At 39.1% G+C, this 20,980-nt stretch overlaps 1 protein-coding gene across 12 annotated transcripts in view; it reads right to left on the bottom strand.

Annotated features, from left to right (window-relative positions):
- The window catches only part of LOC130743298 (retrovirus-related Pol polyprotein from transposon RE1), a 38,876-nt gene extending 22,818 nt beyond the window's left edge, over positions 1-16,058 (bottom strand). For 3 of the 12 annotated variants that reach the window (XR_009021433.1, XM_057595483.1, XM_057595478.1), the window contains exons 1-12: positions 15,570-16,057; positions 13,616-13,725; positions 13,073-13,135; positions 12,794-12,983; positions 9,634-9,738; positions 9,411-9,541; positions 8,725-9,292; positions 7,906-7,971; positions 7,658-7,734; positions 7,035-7,307; positions 2,412-2,736; positions 2,174-2,323 (exon numbers count right to left, since the gene is read on the bottom strand). Coding sequence is in view for 10 of the 12 variants with exons in the window: in XM_057595483.1 (XP_057451466.1) it covers positions 2,174-2,323; positions 2,412-2,736; positions 7,035-7,307; positions 7,658-7,734; positions 7,906-7,971; positions 8,725-9,292; positions 9,411-9,541; positions 9,634-9,738; positions 12,794-12,983; positions 13,073-13,135; positions 13,616-13,725; positions 15,570-15,827 (2,316 nt within the window). In the remaining 2 variants the exon portion in view is untranslated. Of the gene's footprint in view, positions 1-2,173; positions 2,324-2,411; positions 2,737-7,034; positions 7,308-7,657; positions 7,745-7,905; positions 7,972-8,724; positions 9,293-9,410; positions 9,542-9,633; positions 9,739-10,739; positions 10,856-12,793; positions 12,984-13,072; positions 13,136-13,615; positions 13,726-15,569 lie in introns of those variants that run through there. The other 9 variants (XR_009021432.1, XM_057595482.1, XM_057595488.1 and 6 more) reach the window with 7 other exon arrangements.
- Between the last annotated feature and the right edge of the window lie 4,922 nt (positions 16,059-20,980).

Below are 20,980 nucleotides of genomic sequence, written 5' to 3'. Positions count from 1 at the left end.
AGCATTAAATGCTCTATTTCACAGTCTGTTGACATATTCCAACCAAACAAGAATTGGAGATAGTGTGGGCGTGGCTCATGAGGGAGCACCGTATCCAACCCAAACCAATTAAAACACCCCTTCAACACAGCCGACGCAAAGGGACACGTGCAGATATGGTGAGAACACGATTCAATCAAGCCTGGGCAAAGCCTGCAAGAAGCATCACTAACAGAGCCTAACACATTTCTTTTGAGAAGGTTCTCTCCACTTGCAATCCTGTCCAGAATGCATCACCACGCAAAAGCTTTGGCATTTGATGGAGCGAACGAATGCCAAACAGAAACCATGACGTGATCCACTACCAAGTCCTGCGGTTCCTGCAGGAAGAGATATGAGGAGTTCACTGAGAATAACCCATCGGGGGATGGGTTCCAAATCTATTTATCCCGGGCTCCCTCAACCAAAGAACTTGTCTTCACATCTAAGAGCAGCGCCTGTAGCCAAGACACCTCCCTCCCATGAAGTGGCCTCCTCCACCGCAAGTCCCAAAGCCAATCTTGCTGAACCCACGACCCACACTCGGATACACGAGCACGTTTCTGGCGCGATAGGTTGTATAACCTGTGGTATTTGATGCTCAGGCAGCCCTTACCCGTCCAATCCTCCAACCAAAATAGAGTCGCATCTCCACACTTCACAACCTTCGAGCACCCAGCCTCCACCCAATTCTCTCCCCCGACACCACAAGCGGTCTGTACCCCCCTCCACCACGCAGACTCCTTAAGCCACCTCTCACCCCCATACTTCTTCTCCAGAATCTGACACCAAAGATTCCCCGGTTCTGTACGGTACCGCCACCACCACTTGGCTAAGAGGGCACGGTTAAAGCAAGAAATATTCTTCAGGCCAAGACCCCCGGAGTCCTTAGGCTTACAGACATCCTGTCACTTGACCCACGCAATTTTTCTCGCCTCCTCACTACCCCCCCCCCCCCAAGAAAGTTCCTCGTCAAACTGGTGCATTTATCCACCACACAAGCTGGCATCTGGAAAAAGGAAAGGAAGAATAACGGTAGCGATGAAAGAACACTTTGAATTAGGCAAACCCTTCCCCCAAAGGAGATTGTCTTTTTCTTCCACTGGGATAATCTATTTCTGATTTTGCAAACAACAGGGTCCCATAGGCTACGGTTAGAAGGTGAGCCACCAACTAGGATCCCTAGATAAGTAAAAGGGATTGACATAACTTTGCAATTCAGGAAGGATGCAAACTGATTGACCACACCTTCTGCTAGACCCACCGCAGCCAATTTGCTCTTCAAGAAGTTCACCTTTAACCCTGAAACCAGCTCAAAGCAACGCAAAACACACTTGATTGTAAAACCCTAATTCCCAAATAGGAATTGGGGAAAAGGTACAAGGAAAGGGATCCCAAACACTCTCCCTAAAACTAGAGAGACCCAACGCTCTCTAAACCCTAATTTCGAAGTGAATACAAAGATAACCTAATGCTCTCTAATCACTCTTATTTATAGGCAACATGCCTCTTAAACCCTATAACTAAGTAACAAACTACTGACCCCGCTTAACTACTAACTAGATAACCCCGAGTATCTATCACAATACTTGCAAGGAGAAGTGTTAGGCTGAATCTCGGAGTTCAACGGACGCAACCAACCAAGGTGCTGGCCAGGCGGCCTCCGCTAAAGCCATCAGATTCAAGCTTCCTTCATGTAAGAACAGTTGGGATCCCGTGGACAGAGTGCAAGAAGCTTTTCCTGCGACCCCCGCCAAAGCCACCGGATTCAGGCATCCTTTGTGTGAGAACAATTGGGAATTTGTGGCCAGAATAGAAGAAACATTCCCAAGGTGAATCTTTTAGGGCGGGGTATTGATAGGGAAAGTGAACAGTAAACCCATAGGACAGTTTCTAGTCTGGGTTAGTTAATTAATTGTCAGTTATTTATGATACAGTTAGCAGTTATGTTAAGTTTTTACTAGAAACTGAATGTTGGGCAGTTTATATAAGAGGTATAAGACATTGTAGAGAAGGCAGGGAATTATGTATTTGGGCACTAGGGAGAGATTGGCTCTCGAATACCAGAAACGGTGACTATCAATAGAACTTCATCTATTATTAGTTCCTATCAAAAAGCAAGACAAAAGAAGGGGGGAAAATGAGCACTGGAAACCTGCATATTTATTCCGGCAGAGTCACAGTAGCACAAACCATCAGCAATATAGTCTTTCACATCAACCTCTGAAACTTCATCGTCATTGGTAGTAGTATTTTGCTTACATTTAGTCAAGATTGCCTTTAGAAGAGTAGTTTTACCAGCTCCCTGCACATCGGCCAACTCATGTAAGTCATTGTATGAATAATAAAAAGAGTTACATATACTTTAAGTCCAAGGAAAAACTTGTCTATACCTCCAGCCCAACTAATCGTACTCTACGAGTTCTCATATGAACCTCTTTGGAAACAGTTTTAAAATCACTGGTGCAGAATATTAAGAAATTATTTAAACTTTCTGGACGGACGAACTTATCCTTGTCAATAGCTGCAGCACTACTAGCTGTCTTTGGATCCTCAGAAGTAAAAGCAAGCATCGATGAATCTAACACAGTTTGATGCTTTGGAGGACTTCTTAGTGGAGCACCAACTGATATTCTCATCTTCTGTAACTCAGACTGGACTCCTTGATTCAAAGAGTAATTTGGTGCAGAAGGAAAGGATTCAACTGTAGTTGAAAACCTAATTAAGATGTACATATTCGTCAGAAACATAAGAAATGAGAAACAGCTTACGTAAATGTTTGCTATTTTAAGTACTAAGTTGCGTGGTAGTGCACTATTAACACATTATCCTTTGAAAATAATCAACTAACCTAGATTATAATATTAGATTATATTTTGCAGATCAAATGGGGGAAAATATGATGCACAATTTCACTTAGGAGCTGCATCGTTTAACAGAAGACAGACATTGGCAAAACTATTCTATTTCTATAAAACTAGTTTGTTGAGGGTTTCAGAAGCATGTCTATCCAATCATCCATAATCTGTTACAGTCAATGTAACGACAGCTTTGCATGAATAAATAAACCAGAGAGGGATGATGTTGGAAACTTTGGTAAAATTTAATCATGCAGTGGAGTAGGATGAAGAGAGCTAGAGCATCCTCCAACATGGGAAACCCATCCCCCTGGGAATAGTAAAGAGATTTTTAGCAACTTAGAAAGTATGTAATGCCTCTTCTAACTTCTAGATATTGTTGAAACACATAATATTAATAAGGAGAATCTCAAAATTTTAGCTATCCACTTCTGCCCATCCCACTCCACTCTTTCAGAAGCCTTAACTCACTTAGCCTGATATCTGATTAATTGTTCACCATAATATTACTGACATAGCAATAAATAATTACACTTGGAAAAAAATGCTTTTCTGAATACAGTTCAACAATTTCAAGGCAAAAGATCCATATTTTGACAAGATATGTCAAATTTCAATTCCCTGAATGAAGACATTAATGGCATGGAGACTTCCACAGAAGACCAAGTGCTCATAAATCATCACCTAAACACAACACTAAAAAGATGGGAAAGTATTATGAATCAACAGATTTCAAATAATTCAGCATCAAAGAAAATTGTCAGTTTATAACACAATTAAAGGATTTTCATAAAGAAACTAAGATTCTTTCATGAGGTACAACGTTAAAGTCTTAATGAACGAAGATCGCAAAGATATATTGCAGAGATTTTAAATGCATATGAAAATTACACTGTATCAGTTCTTCTTTGAAACAACGATTTGACGATTGAGAAAAGACATGACAGCAAGTTCAAGTGCAAATGCAGGATATAAAATATGTTTTGGAATTGATAAGTTGTCTGCCCAATCACTCAAATTTATCTTCCATGGTTACATTTGATCCCAAAAGGGATATCGCTAATAGTCTCCTACTCACGGCAGATACTTGGACTCAACTGATGCTTCCTTCTTTCGGTCAGTATCCTAGGTGGATCTTCCATACCTGAGTTTATCTCCTCTACTTTACCTTTCTCTCCTATTATAGCTGAGATACCTCATCATAGATGTCCCAGGTTCAAGTTAGTCCTTGTTGTACTACTCCCACTGTAGCTTTGGCTTAGCACATGCACACGGGTAGTTAAGTTCGTGTAACTAACTGAGGCTGTTCAGTTAGTTACCTCAGTTAGTTACACGGGTAGTTATATTGTGATTCAATCAATATACAATTTCAGTTTAATAGTTTATGCATTCTATCTCTTCAATCTTTCTCTCACAGAAACCTAACATGGTATCAGAGCTTAATTCTCGGCGAAGCCATGGCCAAAACCGGCTCTCCGTCACCTCCGGCAGCGTTTTCATCTCTCCCAACTTCTTCGCTTCCGCATGCGATTTCTGTTAAGCTTGACGAGAAGAATTTTCTTCTCTGGAAACAGCAGGTAGAGCCTGTTATCATTGCGCATCAACTTCATCTTCTTTTGGTGAATCCAACAATTCCACCAAAGTACGCTTCTGACGCCGATCGTGATTCCGATACTGTGTCCTCAACCTATCTTGCTTGGGAACAGCAAGCTGCGTTCCTTCTGCCGTGGCTTCAATCCACTCTTTCTGGTTCAGTACTCACACGAATGATAGGGTGTCGCCATTCCTATCAGTTCTGGGAGAAAGTTCACGCCTACTATCACACTGTTACTCAGGCAAAATCTCACCAAATTTGCAGTGAGCTTCGCAATACAGTTCTCTTGAATCGTTCAATTGGTGAGTACCTGCTTCAGACCAAATTTGTTTTTGATTCGCTGTGTGCGATTGGTGAACAAACTTCTTCTATAGAGCAACTTGACATTGTTCTTAAGGGATAACCTACCGAGTATGAGTCACGCGGCCGCGGAGGCCGGAATGGACGTGATCGTGTGGGCCAGAATTTGGTTCAGTGCCAAGTTTGCTTCAAGTATGGTCACACTGCTGCTGTGTGCTACCACCGCTTTGGCCACGCATTTTCTCAGAATTTTCCCCCAAATCAGTCTAACTTTCAGGTTTTCAATCAACCTTATCCTCAGCAATACAATTCGCAGAACCAGTCTCAGTTCTCTAGGCCTTCACCATATCCACAGCAGTTTAATTGGTATCCTCAATCTCTGTTTCAGCAGGCCTTTTCACATTCTTTGATAAGAATGGAAGAGATAACCAAGAACAGAATGAGAAATTGATACTGAGACTGAGAAAGTTACAACTGGTTCTGGCAATTCGAAAAGCCAGTGTCTCCCTAACCAAATGATTCTAACAGAATGCCCTAACTGAACAACTAGTCTTCCTTTACAAAAGGGAGGTAGTAACTTCCTAACTTCCTAACTACCATAGTTTCAGATAGAGATCCCTTGTTCTTGAGCAATTTCTGGAGAGAATTATTCAAGATGGCAGGAACACAGCTCAAGCTTAGCACTTCTTACCATCCACAAACAGATGGGCAGACAGAAGTTACCAATAGATGCCTTGAAACTTACCTCAGATGCTTTGTAGAGCCTACGCCCAAACTGTGGTTGGATTGGCTGCCTTGGGCAAAATTCTGGTTCAATAACAACTTCAACAGTTCAGCTGGTATGACCCCCTTCAAGGCCTTATATGGGAGGGATCCACCACTACTATTGAAGGTTGGAGCTATTCCATCCAGGGTTGAGGAAGTAAATCAGCAAAGAGATGGGGTTTTGGAGGAGCTTAAACAGAACTTGTTAAAGGCACAACACCAGATGAAACTTCAAGCTGACAAGCACAGAAGGCTTGTGGAGTTTAATGAGGGGGATTGGGTGTACCTTAAGGGTTGGGTGGGGTGAGGGTGAAGGGTCCCGGGTTCGAACCTGGAGGAGAGACTAATTTACTAACATTTCTAACAACTAACATTTGCCTATCAAAAAAAAAAAATGAGGGGGATTGGGTGTACCTTAAGCTCCAACCCTACCAGTTGAAGTCCCTAGCAACCCGACCCTGAGCTAAACTAGCTCCTCAGTTTTATGGCCCTTACAAGATCATGACCAAGGTGGGTCCAGTGGCTTACAAGCTGGAATTGCCTGCACATTCTAAGATCCACACAGTTTTTCATGTTTCTCTACTGAAACATGCTTTGAAGCCTACTCAACAACTACACCCTCTACCTCCAGTGCTGAATGAAGAGCTTGAATTGGACGTTGTCCCAGAAGAAGTGATTGAGCATAGAGAAGATTCCCAGGGCAATTTGGAGGTTCTCATTAAGTGGGAAAATCTGCCCACTTGTGACAACTCTTGGGAGTTAGCTGTTCTGATTCAGGACAAGTTCCCTTTGTTTCCCCTAGAGGACATGGTTAAACTTTTAGGGGGGGTATTGATAGAACTATGGTTAAACCAGTTTTTAAGCATGTGTATGTTAGGAAGAGGACCAGAGCTGTACAATGAAATAATACAGGGACTTATTTGTAATAAGCCAGTTAATATACAGCTGGTGGTTAGAGTTTGTTAGCTGGCGGTTAGAGTTTGTTAGCTGGCAGTTAGAGTTGTTAGTTCAGTAAGGCTATAAATAGCAATAACTTCTAGAGGAAGTTATCTTTGGTGACGTAGAATTTGGAACTGATTGTGGAACCAGAAGCTGATCATTGGGAATCAGTTCTAACCCTAATTCTGTGTTCTTCCCCAAATTGTCAATACAACTCTTTCTCTCTAGCTTAGAATCTCAGTGATTCTGGGTTAGGTTTCATAAGCCCTCCCAAACACTGGCATAAGAGCTTATGCTGTCAGATAAGCTCAAATAAGCTCTTCCAAACTGGGCCATATTGGTGAAATACGAAAAACCTTGATATTTTTCCAGTGCTGTAAACGTTCCTAACGAAACAACTTCAGAATGGATCGTTAAATATTAACTAATAATTCCGGACTTTTGGGCCTGCCCCCAATTTTAACCCAGAAATCAAAATAGATTTAATTAGTTCAAATAATTGTTTATTAAAAGAAAACTACACTCATAAATCATGATAGTTTACTGGGTAATGACAATACCAGTTACCATTCACTTGAGCATGGACAAGTGAGCAGAGATGCAACCCATGACCAGTAATATCAACTTTAAGAGGTTCTCCACTTTTAGCTCCAGACCCCCCATTCCATCCCAGAGGAACAATGGAAGTTGCGGTACGAATAACGGGAGACTCTACTATATGTCCAACCTCCACAGTGCTTGCAGCTGCAACGCCAAGCAATTGCTGTAGATAAGGAAACTGTTCGGCCCCTAAGAAAGGTGATGAATCATCACTCATATACAAGTCATAGATTCTGCAACCAAAATTGGGGAAGAAAAGGATTATATATATTTGAAACAAAAATAATTCAGTAAATGATGTAGCATTTTGAGAGGTTTCAACAACCAATAATTATCCCACAAATTCGGGATTCAAGGATCTTGGACGATGTATCCTTGAAAATAGACACAAATACAACAGGCACGAGTACAAGACAAATTAGTTTGGACATGATTTGGTCTAGGGAAAATGTGAGGATGTGGTCATTTAAGTGTGTAAAAACTTTCAAAACTATATATGCACAACTCTATTAATCTATTATATATACCATGATTTGTTCAAAAAAATATATATTATATATACCATGATAAAAAAGGCAATTACCTCCGAAACCGAGATCGATATGATTTCATTTTATGTGATTGAAATTTTTCCCTCAATTCAGCAATCACTGATCTGACCTGAAAATGTCTTTGCCAGAAGAAAGCAAACAAAATGAGACAACTTACACTACTGCATTCATTTTTCTTGAAGTAACACTACTGCATTCATTGATATTGATAGGTTGGATGATAAATCCTTAGCCCAAAAGGGAGAGTGGAGCTTTGTAAGCAATGAAAAGCAGTTCATACCGATGTTAACTTTGAGTATTCAGCACCTGATAGTGACTCTACGGAGGTATTTCCCAATAAATAAAGCTGTGTTACATAAAACAGGTTCTGATGAGATCAAAAGTTAATAGAAGACACAAAGTATGGTGAGAAGATAAAGAATTTGCGAAAGATTGTAGATTTATTGAGGAAAAATAGTTTTTATATGACCATTGTTATGAACTTACTATTCTTAAGTTTAAGCCATTAGGTAAAAGAATCAGGCTTGTTAATAGCGCGCTATAGCGGCGCAATAGCCTATAGCGTAGCGGCCTGGGGGTTCACCGCTATTCCACTATTCACCGCTATTTGCGCTATTTTCCGCTATAGCGCCACAATAGCGCTTGAAATAGCGTTTTTTGGGCTTGCCGCTACACTACGCTATCCGCCATTAACAACCCTGAAAAGAATATGAGTGGTTTTATATTAAGCATGTTCTCTAATGCAAGAGCCATTTGGATTTGAAGCATGAGGAATGCTCAAGCCTATCTAACTTGGTGCTTAAATTTAATTATTTAAAAGAATGGGGTGGTGGGGTGAACAGAAGCACGACTTTTATGCTAGTCATGAAAAAGATTAAACAGTAAAGGATAAAATCAAATAAGAAAATAACCTAAACAATTCTACAAACCAAAAGAGGTAGATAACTGACATCGGACACATCAATCAGCTTTTACATGCGAGCATGATTGCAATAACATGCGAAAGTAAAGCACCAAGAAAATAAAAATCTGTAGCATCTTTGGTGACGTGAATGCAAAAGAAACTGAAATGAAATGAAGCATCAGTCTATATATGTACCTGTCCGAATGGGACATATGAAGGTAAATAAGGCACCTTACGCCAGTTTCCTTCATCTTCAGTCATGGAATTTCTCATCGTATATGTTTTCCCATTTGCTGGGATCTCCAGTGAATGTTTATCAGTTTCACGAAAAGGCTTGAGTGATATGCCATCAGAACCCTCTTGTATTTCAAGCGACTGTGGTTCAACAACGTCCTCCTCAATCAAAGTATTAGCAAGAGAATCAGGCAGTGAATTTGTTTCAACAGAATTTATCCGTCTTTCTTGGTGTTTACTGAATTGTCTTCGTAATCCTTCCAAAGGAACTAATCTTGAGAGTCTCCAAAAGGATCTCTGCACAGGACCTACCCCCAAAACCAACTGCTCTCCATCATTCTCTTTTGGCTTCCCTACCCCTTGCTCCTGTTTTCTCAATAATAAGCTGTTAGTTTCATTTTCAGAAGGAATTGACTGAAGCTGCGCATTATAATGGTGAAAATAAGCTGGAGATAAAATACGGGGAACTAAATCTTCAGGGATGCAGTAACTCTTGAAATAATGCTGCCAACCTTTTCTGTTAACATAGCTGAAAAGAAAACAATATAGGGATAATAACTAATGAAAATCATAGTTTTTCTTGCTTGAAAAAAGGACCAGGAACGAATCAAATTTGAATAGAAGAAAGAATTACAAGGAAAACCTACTCCCTCAAGGCAGCATTTCCGACAGGCGGTTGAGAAAATGTAATACATTTGATAGAGACATTCTCATTCTCCTTTGATGAAGATGAAGCAGCAATTACTCTCAAGATGGCAAGAGTTGCTAATGCAGCTACCTGTGTTGAATATTCGGAACTTAAGTATATGCAAAATAGTCAAATGCATTTCAAGCAATGTTTTAAAATTCAGACGGATGAATCAAACTCACAGCTCCACCAAGTGAATGGCCACATAAAACAAGCTTGCGTTTCTTTTTTTGAGCAAGCCTATACAATTCTAATGCAGGTATTCCTTTAGCACGAGCCATGAAACCCTGAGATGAAATATGCAGTAAATTATTGAAACCAAAATACACTTACATAAATGATATTGACATGTCAAAATATCCAGCAACAAAAAAAACAGTAACTTTCTACTCGGTAGCTTCAGCGGTATGGATCAGAAAACATTAAATATCCAATCCTAAATCATGTCTAAAGACTCCATTTAAATTAAATTCTCTGCAATGCTTTGACATATAGCTTTTCTAAGTAAGTTGTCTTTAACTATTGGCATCTACATGTCTTTGATATGGAGGCAGATTTGATTCGATAATGATAATATAGATGCTGATTTTAGACAGATTTGATTTGTTAGGTTAATTTAGCATACTTCTATTTTTATTATAATATCCTTATTAGTTAGGAATTTTTATATCTTTATTAGTTGGGATTTGGTTATTTTTTCTAAATTAGATAAGATTTGATTGTTTCTTATCTTATTGGATATAGGATCTTTTTCTTTAATTAGGTAGGATTCTAGACTTCTAGTTTCCTATTTCCTTGTATTTCAGCCCTTATAAAAGGGGGATTTCAGAATTCAATAAAATAAATCAACAAGTGTTTCTTAAGAACCGTAAATTAGAAGAGACTCTGTCAAGGATGAGCACGCTTCTTTTCTACAAATTGGGTCCTAAGAAAAATTTCTCTGCGTCCAGACCCGTGACTAGACCCTGTAGTAAGGTTCATAACAGTCTTCTCCATATATGCTCAAACCACCTAAATTAAGATTCTACCATCTTTCCCATAATAGGTGCTACCCCAACTTTTTCTTTAAAGCATTCATTCGCAACCGTATCATGTCCTATACATCGATTTCCATCATAAAGCTTATTTTCTTATCGGTCTTTGCCACCAAATATTCAATCCCATGCAACATCACAGATCTTACAGGAAAATGGTAAATTTCCACTTATACTTGACTGATAGTTTTCTATCATAAATAACACCCAAAGCACTCCTCTATATATCTATCCCACATGAATCGAGTGAATACCCAACTTGGTCCTTGAAATTGCACACTTGCTGCAGTTTGGTCCCTCTACTTGAAAAATAGTCTCAGAAGCCCCTTAACTTGCAAAGTCATTTCACGTTCATCCTTTTCCCCTTTGTCCGTTCGTCCCTGGAACGGCAAAGCCCATGTGTCACATTATATAACACATGGGATGTTCCTTGTGGCATCCACATAAGATATAAATATTAAAAAACAAAAAATACAAAAATAAAAAACAAAAAAACACAGCAAGCCCATGACCTATAATTTTATTTTAAAAATTTAATCAATAAAATAATTAATTGGGTCCGTATGGGCTCAAACAGTAGGATAAATTTGATAGGATGAACAGTGCGCATGAACAGTGCGCATGAACAAAGCACATGAACAGTGCTGTGAACAGTAGCAGTTAGAAAGTTATTATTTGATTATTTGTTGGGTTAGTTATTCACATCAGTTTATGTTAGTTATGTTCTATCAAAACTGCCTAGGGGTGGTTATTAAATTTCTAGTTATAAATAGGAGTTGTGGCTGTTAGTTTAGACATTCAGAAATTGGGTGGTTGTCATAAGGAGAGACTGGACTCTCAAAATTCCAGAATTTGTAGGAGAGAACTGGCTCTCGAACACCAGTACTTCCATAAATATTCTGTAATAAATTCGGTTCCTATCAATTTGGTATCAGAGCACCATCCAGGTGCTGTGGTGCAATTGAATCGTGAAGAAATGGAGAAGAAGACAACAATTAAGAAAAGGGAAGGTAAGGCGTTTCCAACCTTTGATGGTAAAGAGGCTTACTGGTGGTTGATCAAAGTGGAGCAGCACTGTGAGGCCATGGAAATGGCTGAAGAGAAGAAGTTCTCGGAGGCTGAGATGGCTTTGACGGGAGATGCTTTCTTCTGGTGGTATTTCTGGAAAAGAAGAAACCAGAATGCAAAATGGTGGGATTTTGTGAAGGCTTTACTGAAGAAATTCCAACCAGAAATGGATCCTGACATACCAGTATATGTTAAAGATTCTAGAGAGGAAGAAAGCCCAAGGATAAATGAAGTCTTGGAGAATGCAAGAGAAGGCCATTTAGTAGAATCAAAATCAGAGATGATAGAGACCACAGTAGAGGCGGAGAAATCCTTAACCTTTGAGATGCAAAGACCCAATCTTGAAGCAGAGGTTGTAAGAAGAGGTGATGGAGTGAGTCTTGGACCCCGGTGGAGAAAGCATCGAAAGATCCATCAACAACCGAAGACGATGAAGAGACGCAAGTCTCTGAATAAAGAAGGGGAGCCAAGACAGAGGAATGGTATGTGGGTCAAATGTCTTTCAAGGATCAAGCATCTTCCACCACAGGCATTGAACAGACTGCAACACTTGGCATCTGCAGAGATGATCTTGTTGAAAGAGGGGAAGACAGGAACAAAATGGGCTGCGTTAAGTGGTTTGACCAACTTCAAACAGTGGGATCCAGGAGGAGGTATTTTTCAGAGTCAAACTCCAGAAGTACTGATTAAAACTGCAGAACATTTGGAGCAGCCAACCTACATTGAAGGAGCATTGCCTACTTCCCACCTTGAGGACAAGGTGGATCTTTTAGGGCGGGGTATTGATAGGATGAACAGTGCGCATGAACAGTGCTCGTGAACAGTAGCAGTTAGAAAGTTATTATTTGATTATTTGTTGGGGTAGTTATTGGGTTAGTTATTTACATCAGTTTATGTTAGTTATGTTCTATCAAAACTGCCTAGGGGTGGTTATTAAATTTCTAGTTATAAATAGGAGTTGTGGCTGTTAGTTTAGACATTCAGAAATTGGGTGGTTGTCATAGGGAGAGACTGGACTCTCAAAATTCCAGAATTTGTAGGAGAGAACTGGCTCTCGAACACCAGTACTTCCATAAATATTCTGTAATAAATTCGGTTCCTATCAAAATTCAAGGACCCCGTCAAAAAAATTCTGATGTTAGCCAATTACTATACAAGGCTATTTGAAACTTTTCAGGGTATAAGAATCTAGCAATTAATTTAATTAAAAAAATACATGAGGGAGAAAAGGATATTTTACCCTATGAGCAGCTGGCTTATATTTACTCTTCAGTTGTTTAGACCTTGATTCTAGAGGATTCCAGTTATATTCTTTTCCATTTTGGTTTTCACCCTTATCAGATTCAGTTGATGCATTTGCATCAGATTCTGCAACAGCATCCTCATGAAATATGGCACCTTGAAGTATATTTGCATCAGCAATAATATCCCTTTCAGCAAAATAAAAAGGTAAAGATTCTTGAAGTTGTAATGATTTTAAAGGCTTAAAAGACAAATATATAAATACTAAATAGCTTACTTGTACTGTTTAGTTCCTATGAATGAAGCAAATAAAGTGTCTCCTGCCTCAGCCAACAAATACCTGTGACACAAATCAAAAAAGTATGAGTCCCAAAAAGTCAAACCCTAAACTACATAATCTTCTAGATCTAAGAAGAAGAAACACAGATAAAACACTTGAAAGCAAAGTTCGACATTGACAGAAAACCCAAACAAGTAATTGCATGATTTAAATATTTTTTTGCAATGTGAGCTGTTAAGGAATTCACATGCTTTACTTATACTTTAAAAGAAACTAAATAAATAAAATGAAACAACTTCATCAAAAAACGAGCATTAAAATCAAAGAACATGCCAAATAATGTCAAGACATCCGAAAAACTTCTTTAACTACCAAAATACAATCCTATATATCTGATGTGTTCAAGAATTCCAATGTGAACAATAAATTGAAGAGGGTAAGAGTCTCTAGATATAAAATATTTAACGGTATTTATGAAATTATAATTAGAAGAAAGATTCCATTGACATGATTAAATTGGATAAATAATAAATAACAAACCTATGAAGAACATGATCTGATGAAGGTTGCACCCGCTCCAAGCCAACAACTTGTCCTCCAAAATCAGCCTTAAATTTATTTATAGCTCGAATCATCTCAGAAGCAGGCCTCTAATTGAAGTCATAGATAAAATTTAGCGTATATTGATTGTAGCGAACGTACAAATATTCAAGCAAGAATTGTACACAAAAGTTCCAAAGTTGTTTTAAGCGTCTGTATAAAACACTACGGGGGCATATAATATCATGTTGTATAATCTAAACCGAACCAGCCAGTCTGATTTGTTCAACCTTGAACAAGACCATGGTCTATATGTTCAAAGCATTGGACCGGTGTTTGTGTTGAACCCGATTTGGAATCATTTGTCAATGAAACCCTTACCAAAAATTCACATTCTACTATTATATTTGTGTTTAGTTATCACTGGTTCAACAAGTCGCTCACTATATCAACTAATGACGCATTGACTGAATATCCCGACTAAGTCGATCATTGGTTTAAGTTTTATAACATTTTATATTATGCAAGTACATACCTAATCATTGCTTAACGACATATTTTCTAATGATGATGTACTTAACTAGAAACTAAAGCATAATAAAGTTCCCAGAAGGACACTTAAAAAAAGAATTCAAATAAATCTTTATCTAGCCTGACAGGACCCATAAGAGGTAGAATATCAACGTTTGTATTAGAGTACAGCACTTGAGTATTGTAGAAGGTTCTAGCCTTGAATGTTACTTAGCCAGTCAGTACCAGTCAGAGTTCTCAAACAGAATGTAACTGATCTGCTACACATGAGTCCAACTATATATGTAAGAAGTATACTCATATCACGTCAATGAATAAAAAATCATAGCTTCCTATAACCCTCTACCATCGCCCCCAACTCCTAGGCCCATGACTCCACTCGCCCGCCGATATCATTTGCTTCACCAGAAGTTCATTCTGATTTTTTTGTTCCACAGGCCACATCATCTCGAAGAAGCTTGATGACAAGAAATTTTAGCTTTGGAAGCAACAAGTTAAATCGATGGTCATTCATCATTTCATCCTAAGTTACCTTCCGAAGAAGATCGTGACTCTTGGCAAGATGGACGTCCTTCTCGCATGGCTTCAATCATCTCTCAGGGGGGCCTATCCAAATGTGAGTGCACTGGCTGCAATTAATATTGGGAACTCTAGGACAAAATAGGCACATATTTTCATTCGCGGACTCACACCAAGATGCGTCAACTATGCACTGGTTTTTGAACACCTAACTTGGCAATCAATCAGTTTAGAAATTCTTTCTTCGAATTAAAGAGAGTATATTCACTCTTGGCAATTTCCGACCTTCTCTCTCCATAAGAGTGTGGGATGTGAACCTTGAAAGGCTTCCGAGAAGTATGAGTCTCTATTCTGGTCAGCCAAATTGGAAGTGTATAGTTGAGCCTCTTCAAGATTGAAGTCCAACTAATGGCACAAGAAGTCAGTATTGAAGTCCTACTAGTGGCTCAATGTGAGTGATTTGGCTTCCATCTCACACCCTCCTCAATCTTGAGGCAGGAGGAGTAATACAGAATAGCACTCGAGTATTGTAGAAGGTTCTAGCCTTGAAAGTTAGTTTACCTGTTAGTATCACCTACGACTACCCTAACCTAACTGAATTTGACTGATATGTTACAGGTCAGTACAACTATATACATTAGAACTGTACTCATCACACAGCAATTGACTACAGAATACACCCTTTCCCTTTCAGATTCTCTTTCTTACCTACCCTAAGCTAATAAGTACAGTTCAAAAGGTCCAATGTAGTAATAAATCAGTCATTTTCGTCACATTGAGAACCCATTCGAGAATTAAACAACTGTTTCTTTTGATTTGTTAAATTGAAGTTCAACATGAACATAAAATAACAATTATCGATGGAGTGAATGCGGAAGTTAAAGAATCGTTAGAAGGAAAAGACCTTGTAAACGCACTCAGAGAGAACCATGCAACAGAGAAGATCCTGCAAATCGGAGATCGAATCGGCCTTGAGGGCGAGGGAGAGATCGTGGAGCTGCTTCCTCCGCCGCTCGTACTGCTCCTTCATCCGCTTCTTCTCCTCGCGGTGGGTGGACCACGGCCACCGCATCCGCCATTGTAGTGGGCCCCACGACACATTCATCAGCTTTGCTCCTTGCTCCCTCATCCATGGCTCCACGCGATTCTGGATGAACTCCATACCTATTGTTGCAGATTCCCAAAATGCATGTGCGGCGTGGGACGAGATAATTAATTATTATAACAAATAAATTAAAATGGAAAAAATGAAGGAGACAAAGAATGTGCTTCCTTTGCTTTTAGGATTAGATTAGATTTGATGCCGAGAGGCGAGAACGGGGATAAAGAAAGGAATATCCAATAGTTTAGAACGGAACTCTGATTTGTGGGAGCCACCCTCCTGCACTTCGTGGGAGTTTGATTTGGCAGTTATATCTCTAGAAATAAGGTACTCCCTCCGGTTAATATAAGCAAAAAAAACTACTTTTTTGATTCATTCATTAAAATGGCTAGATACATCATTTATTGAATGAACCTAAAAAGTACTTTTTTACTTATATTGTGGACCGGAGGTAGTAATTCTTATTCTCACATCTATTTTCACCTTCTGGAAACTTACTCACTATTTCTGCAAAGTGAAAGAGAGAACCAACAACTTAAAGATTTGAATCTCTTCATTATTCTCTCTTAGATTTAGAACTCTTGAGTGATCCAAAGTCAAATCTATACCAAAACACTTAGAGTTTTAATGTCATAAATTCTCTACCACTACTCTTGTAAGAAGAGAAATCATGTATAGTTAAACGATCTTGAAAATATTGCATGAGAAGTCTTGTACAATACTTTATAGGAGAAGTCCTGAAGAATACTTGGAGAAGTCCTAGAGAATACTTGTATTGGAAAAGTGCTTGAAACTTGCTAGTGGAAATCTTGGTGGTGGTCAAGTACTGGACGTATCCTGTAAGACCCCGTTTTAGGGCATATTATTTTAATAATAATATTAAATAATATTCAGGAAATTGTTTGTGTTATATGTGATATTATGCATTAAGAAAAGACAACTATTTTATTAGGGACATTATTAGACCTTAATAATATCTAGATGACGATGTACTCGTCATTACGGTCGTTTTGACTGTAATAGCGTAATGACGAGTTGGCGAATCGAGTCGGCGAGGATGATTTCGTGGGCCACACCTTAAGAAGAAGTTATTGCATCGAGTACTTCTGATGATAAGAATGAAACCAAATATGAAAAATCTTTTCAGAGGTTCCTAGCTAAAAGCGTAGATAGAAGTTTAATGGCTTCAATGATCTATGATGTTAGCAGAAATGGAATGAATGATATAGGCTATTCTAGACCATGTAGAAATGAGCCTCCTATGCCTAAACCTAAATCTCTTTATGAACATTTTGTTCCTTCTGGCACCATTATACCTGAACCTTTACCTTCTAAAGTTGTTGTACCTATTAAGAAAAAACGTTCTCTATGTCAAGATATCATGCTCAAATTCCTTAGCACTATCATGTTGGAAGACCCAAAGTTGTCAGAACTTAGGGGTAACTAACAAGAAAAGACCTAGAAAGTGGGTACCTAAGGAAAAGATTGTATATGTTGCAAATATCCTTGATAGCTCTACTGAAACACCAATCATGGTATCTGGACAGTGGATGCTCGCGACACATGACGGGAGAAAAGCGTATGTTCCAAGACCTAAAACTTAGACCTGGAGGTGAAGTTGGTTTTTGTGGCAACGAGAAGGGTAAGATTGTTGTTCCTACAATGTATTGGTAAGAGTCCATGCATTGATAATGTTCTTTTAGTTGACGGTTTAATGCATCATTTATTGTCAATAAGTCAATTAGCTGACAAGGGTTATGACATTATTTTCAATCAAAAGTCTTGCAGGGCTGTAAGTCAGATTGATGGTTCTGTTCTGTTTAAAAACAAGAGGCGGAACAACATCTATAAGATCAGATTATCTGAGTTGGAAACTCAGAAAGTAAAGTTCCTTCTTTCTGTTAATGAGGAGCAATGGGTATGACATAGACGGTTAGGGCATGCTAGCATGAGAAAGATCTCTCGGCTAAGTAAGCTTGACATTGTGAGGGGCTTACCCAGTCTGAAGTATTCTTCAGATGCTCTTTGTGAAGCATGTTAGAAAGGCAAATTTACAAAAGTCACTTTCAAGGAAAAGAATGTTGTTTCCACCTCAAGATTGTTGGAACTTCTGCATATTGACCTATTTGGACCGGTGAAAACTGAGTCTATAGGTGGCAAGAAATATGGGATGGTCATCGTTGACGACTATAGCTGCTGGACATGGGTAAAATTCTTAAGACACGAGGATGAGTCTCACTCTGTGTTCTCTACCTTTGTTGCTCAAGTTCAAAACAAGAAGGCTTGCAGAATTGTATGTGTCAGAAGTGATCATGGTGGAGAATTTGAGAATGAGGAGTTTGAGAAAATCTTTGATACCTTTGGGATATCACATGATTTCTCTTGTCCTAGAACTCCTCAACATAATGGTGTTGTAGAAAGAAAGAACATGACCCTTCAAGAGATGGATAGAACCATGATCCAAGAAACTAACATGGCTAAACACTTCTGAACCGAGGCAGTAAACACAGCGTGTTATATTCAGAACAGAATCTCCATAAGACCAATTCTGAATAAAACTCCTTATGAATTGTGGAAGAATATAAAGCCCAACATTTCTTACTTTCATCCATTTGGTTGTGTTTGTTATATGTTGAATACTAAGGATAAATTGCATAAATTTGATTCTAAGTCTTTGAAATGTTATCTGCTAGGATATTCTGAACGTTCTAAAGGTTATAGAGTTTATAATATTGAATTTAAGACTATTGAAGAATCTATTCATGTTAGATTTGATGATAAGCTTGACTCTAACAAGTCAAAGCTAGCTGAAAAGTTTGCAGATATGAGTATAACCATTTCATACAAGAACAAAGACTCAGAAGTTGCTGATCCAGAAGCAACTACATCAGAGGATGCTGCTACAACCTCTGATCCACCACGTCATAAGAAGAGCAGAGTAATTGCCTCTCATCCTGAAGAATTTATTCTGGGAAACAAAGATGAACCAAATCTGCTTTCAAACCCTCTGAAGAGACTCTCCTAAGCTTAAAGGGTTTAGTCTCTCTGATTGAACCTACTTCTATTGATCAAGCTCTTTAAGATAAAGATTGGATTCTGGTTATGGAAGAAGAACTGAATCAATTCACCAAGAATGACGTTTGGAACCTTGTCAAGAAACCCAAGGATACCCATATCATTGGAACCAAGTAGGTATTCAGAAACAAACTCAATGAAAAGGGAGAAGTAGACAGAAACAAGGCAAGACTTGTTGCACAGGGCTAAAGTCAACAAGAAGGCATAGATTACACTGAAACCTTTGCTCCTGTAGCAAGGTTAGAAGCTATAAGATTGTTGATTTCATTTTCGGTGAATCACAACATAGTTCTTCACCAAATGGATGTCAAGAGCGCGTTCCTCAACGATTACATTTCTCAAGAAGTGTACGTTTTCAACCCCCCGTTGTTAAGAGAATTCTCGAATATCTGAAAGGTTCTACTAACCTAAGCTTGATGTATAAAAAGATATCAGAGTATAAGCTTTCGGTTATTGTGACGCTAACTATGCTGGAGATAGGACTGAAAGGAAAAGTACTTCTGGAAATTCTCAATTTATGGGAAGTAACTTAGTCTCATGGGCAAGCAAGAGGCCATCTACAATTGCTCTATCTAGTGCAGAGGCAGAATATATCTCAGCTGCTATTTGTAGCACTCAGATGCTCTGGATGAAACATCAGCTAGAAGATTATCATATCTTTGAGAGCAATATCTCAATCTATTGTGACAACACTGCTGCTATTTCTCTAAGTAAGAATCCTATCTTACACTCAAGGGCCAAGCACATTGAGGTAAAGTATCACATTATTAGAGATTATGTTTAGAAGGGCGTACTTCTTCTGAAGTTTGTGGATACTGACCATCAATGGGCAGATATTTTCACAAAGCCCTTAGCTGATGATAGATTTAAGTTTATTCTGAAGAATCTGAACATGGACTTTTTTCCAGTGTGAAGACTTATTCAGAACCTCTGACTATGATGCTTCTTTATCGAAAGTTGTCTAGTTTAGAAGGTCACTTAATCAGAAGATGAATACCCCTTGGTATTCCTTCTGTGACAAAACCTCCATCAAGTACATCCCTTTTGGAAGGATGCTCTCAGATATTTTCATTGAGGATGGGCTAGTTCAATTCATGAAGGACTCCAACTGCACAGAGGATCTGGCTGTGGCAACTGAAGAAGCCATTTGTAACACCCCGATTTCCAGGTGTCACTTTAGTAACCAAAAATAAACTTTACGCGGAAAACAGGTAATTTTTTTCGTTTGATTCCTTTTAAATCAAGCAATAGAAAATAAAGACAAAACCCAACCAACACACAAATATTTACACATGTACAGCCTCAGCTGCACTCCCATGTCACGCGCACTCGCAGTGACTCCAAAGTAGTGTGCCCGTAGGCAAATAGTTACAGATCCAGATGTGTGAGTGAGAAAATCATAATTACAAACCACTAGGAGGAAGTCGGCCTCAAAATGGCCTAAGCAAAGACCCCTATGGTCCGACTGACTCACTGTGATCCCTCAGTAAGAGAGCCACACAAAAGCCATGCGTCGGGAACCTACCCTGTCCCAAAATATGAATGACGAATCAGAGCTATTACAGTAACAACCAACTCAAAAGACTCTAACCACCCATAACCCACACTACTATCATCGACCCTCCCTCGATCAGTCATGAAGTCCGGGTCCTCGTCGAAAGCTTCAGTAATAGTCGTTCCGCTCCGGCTCTTTCCCGCACAACGAATCATCACGAACCGGCTGACGGACGCCTGGCGGCAGGCCGACCGCCCAAGCACAAACATACAAACAAAGCCAAGGCGCTAGGGTCAACTTACAGAATACAATAGGTATACAATCAACATGCGATAAAGGGGGTATATATATATGTTGTATATATATACATATAAGTTATGTATTGCCTACCCTAAGGTATATACATAGCATGTTATCGAATCTCTTACACAATTCAATCATCAAAACACATAACGATGTTTATCAACATCAAATCATAATAAGATGCATTGTGTCACTGCGGAATATGCTGACACAACCCGGATAACGTCACTCTGCTTGGCGACGGAACAAAACAACAACGTCACTCTGCTTGGCGACGGAACAAATCAACGACGTCACTCTGCTTGGCGACGGGACAAAACAACGACGTCACTCTGCTTGG

Source organism: Lotus japonicus, chromosome 3 (assembly GCF_012489685.1).
Source record: "Lotus japonicus ecotype B-129 chromosome 3, LjGifu_v1.2".
Classification (NCBI taxonomy): Eukaryota; Viridiplantae; Streptophyta; class Magnoliopsida; order Fabales; family Fabaceae; genus Lotus; species Lotus japonicus.
Note: the sequence above shows the minus strand (reverse complement) of the source record. Positions and strands in the feature narration are given on the sequence as shown.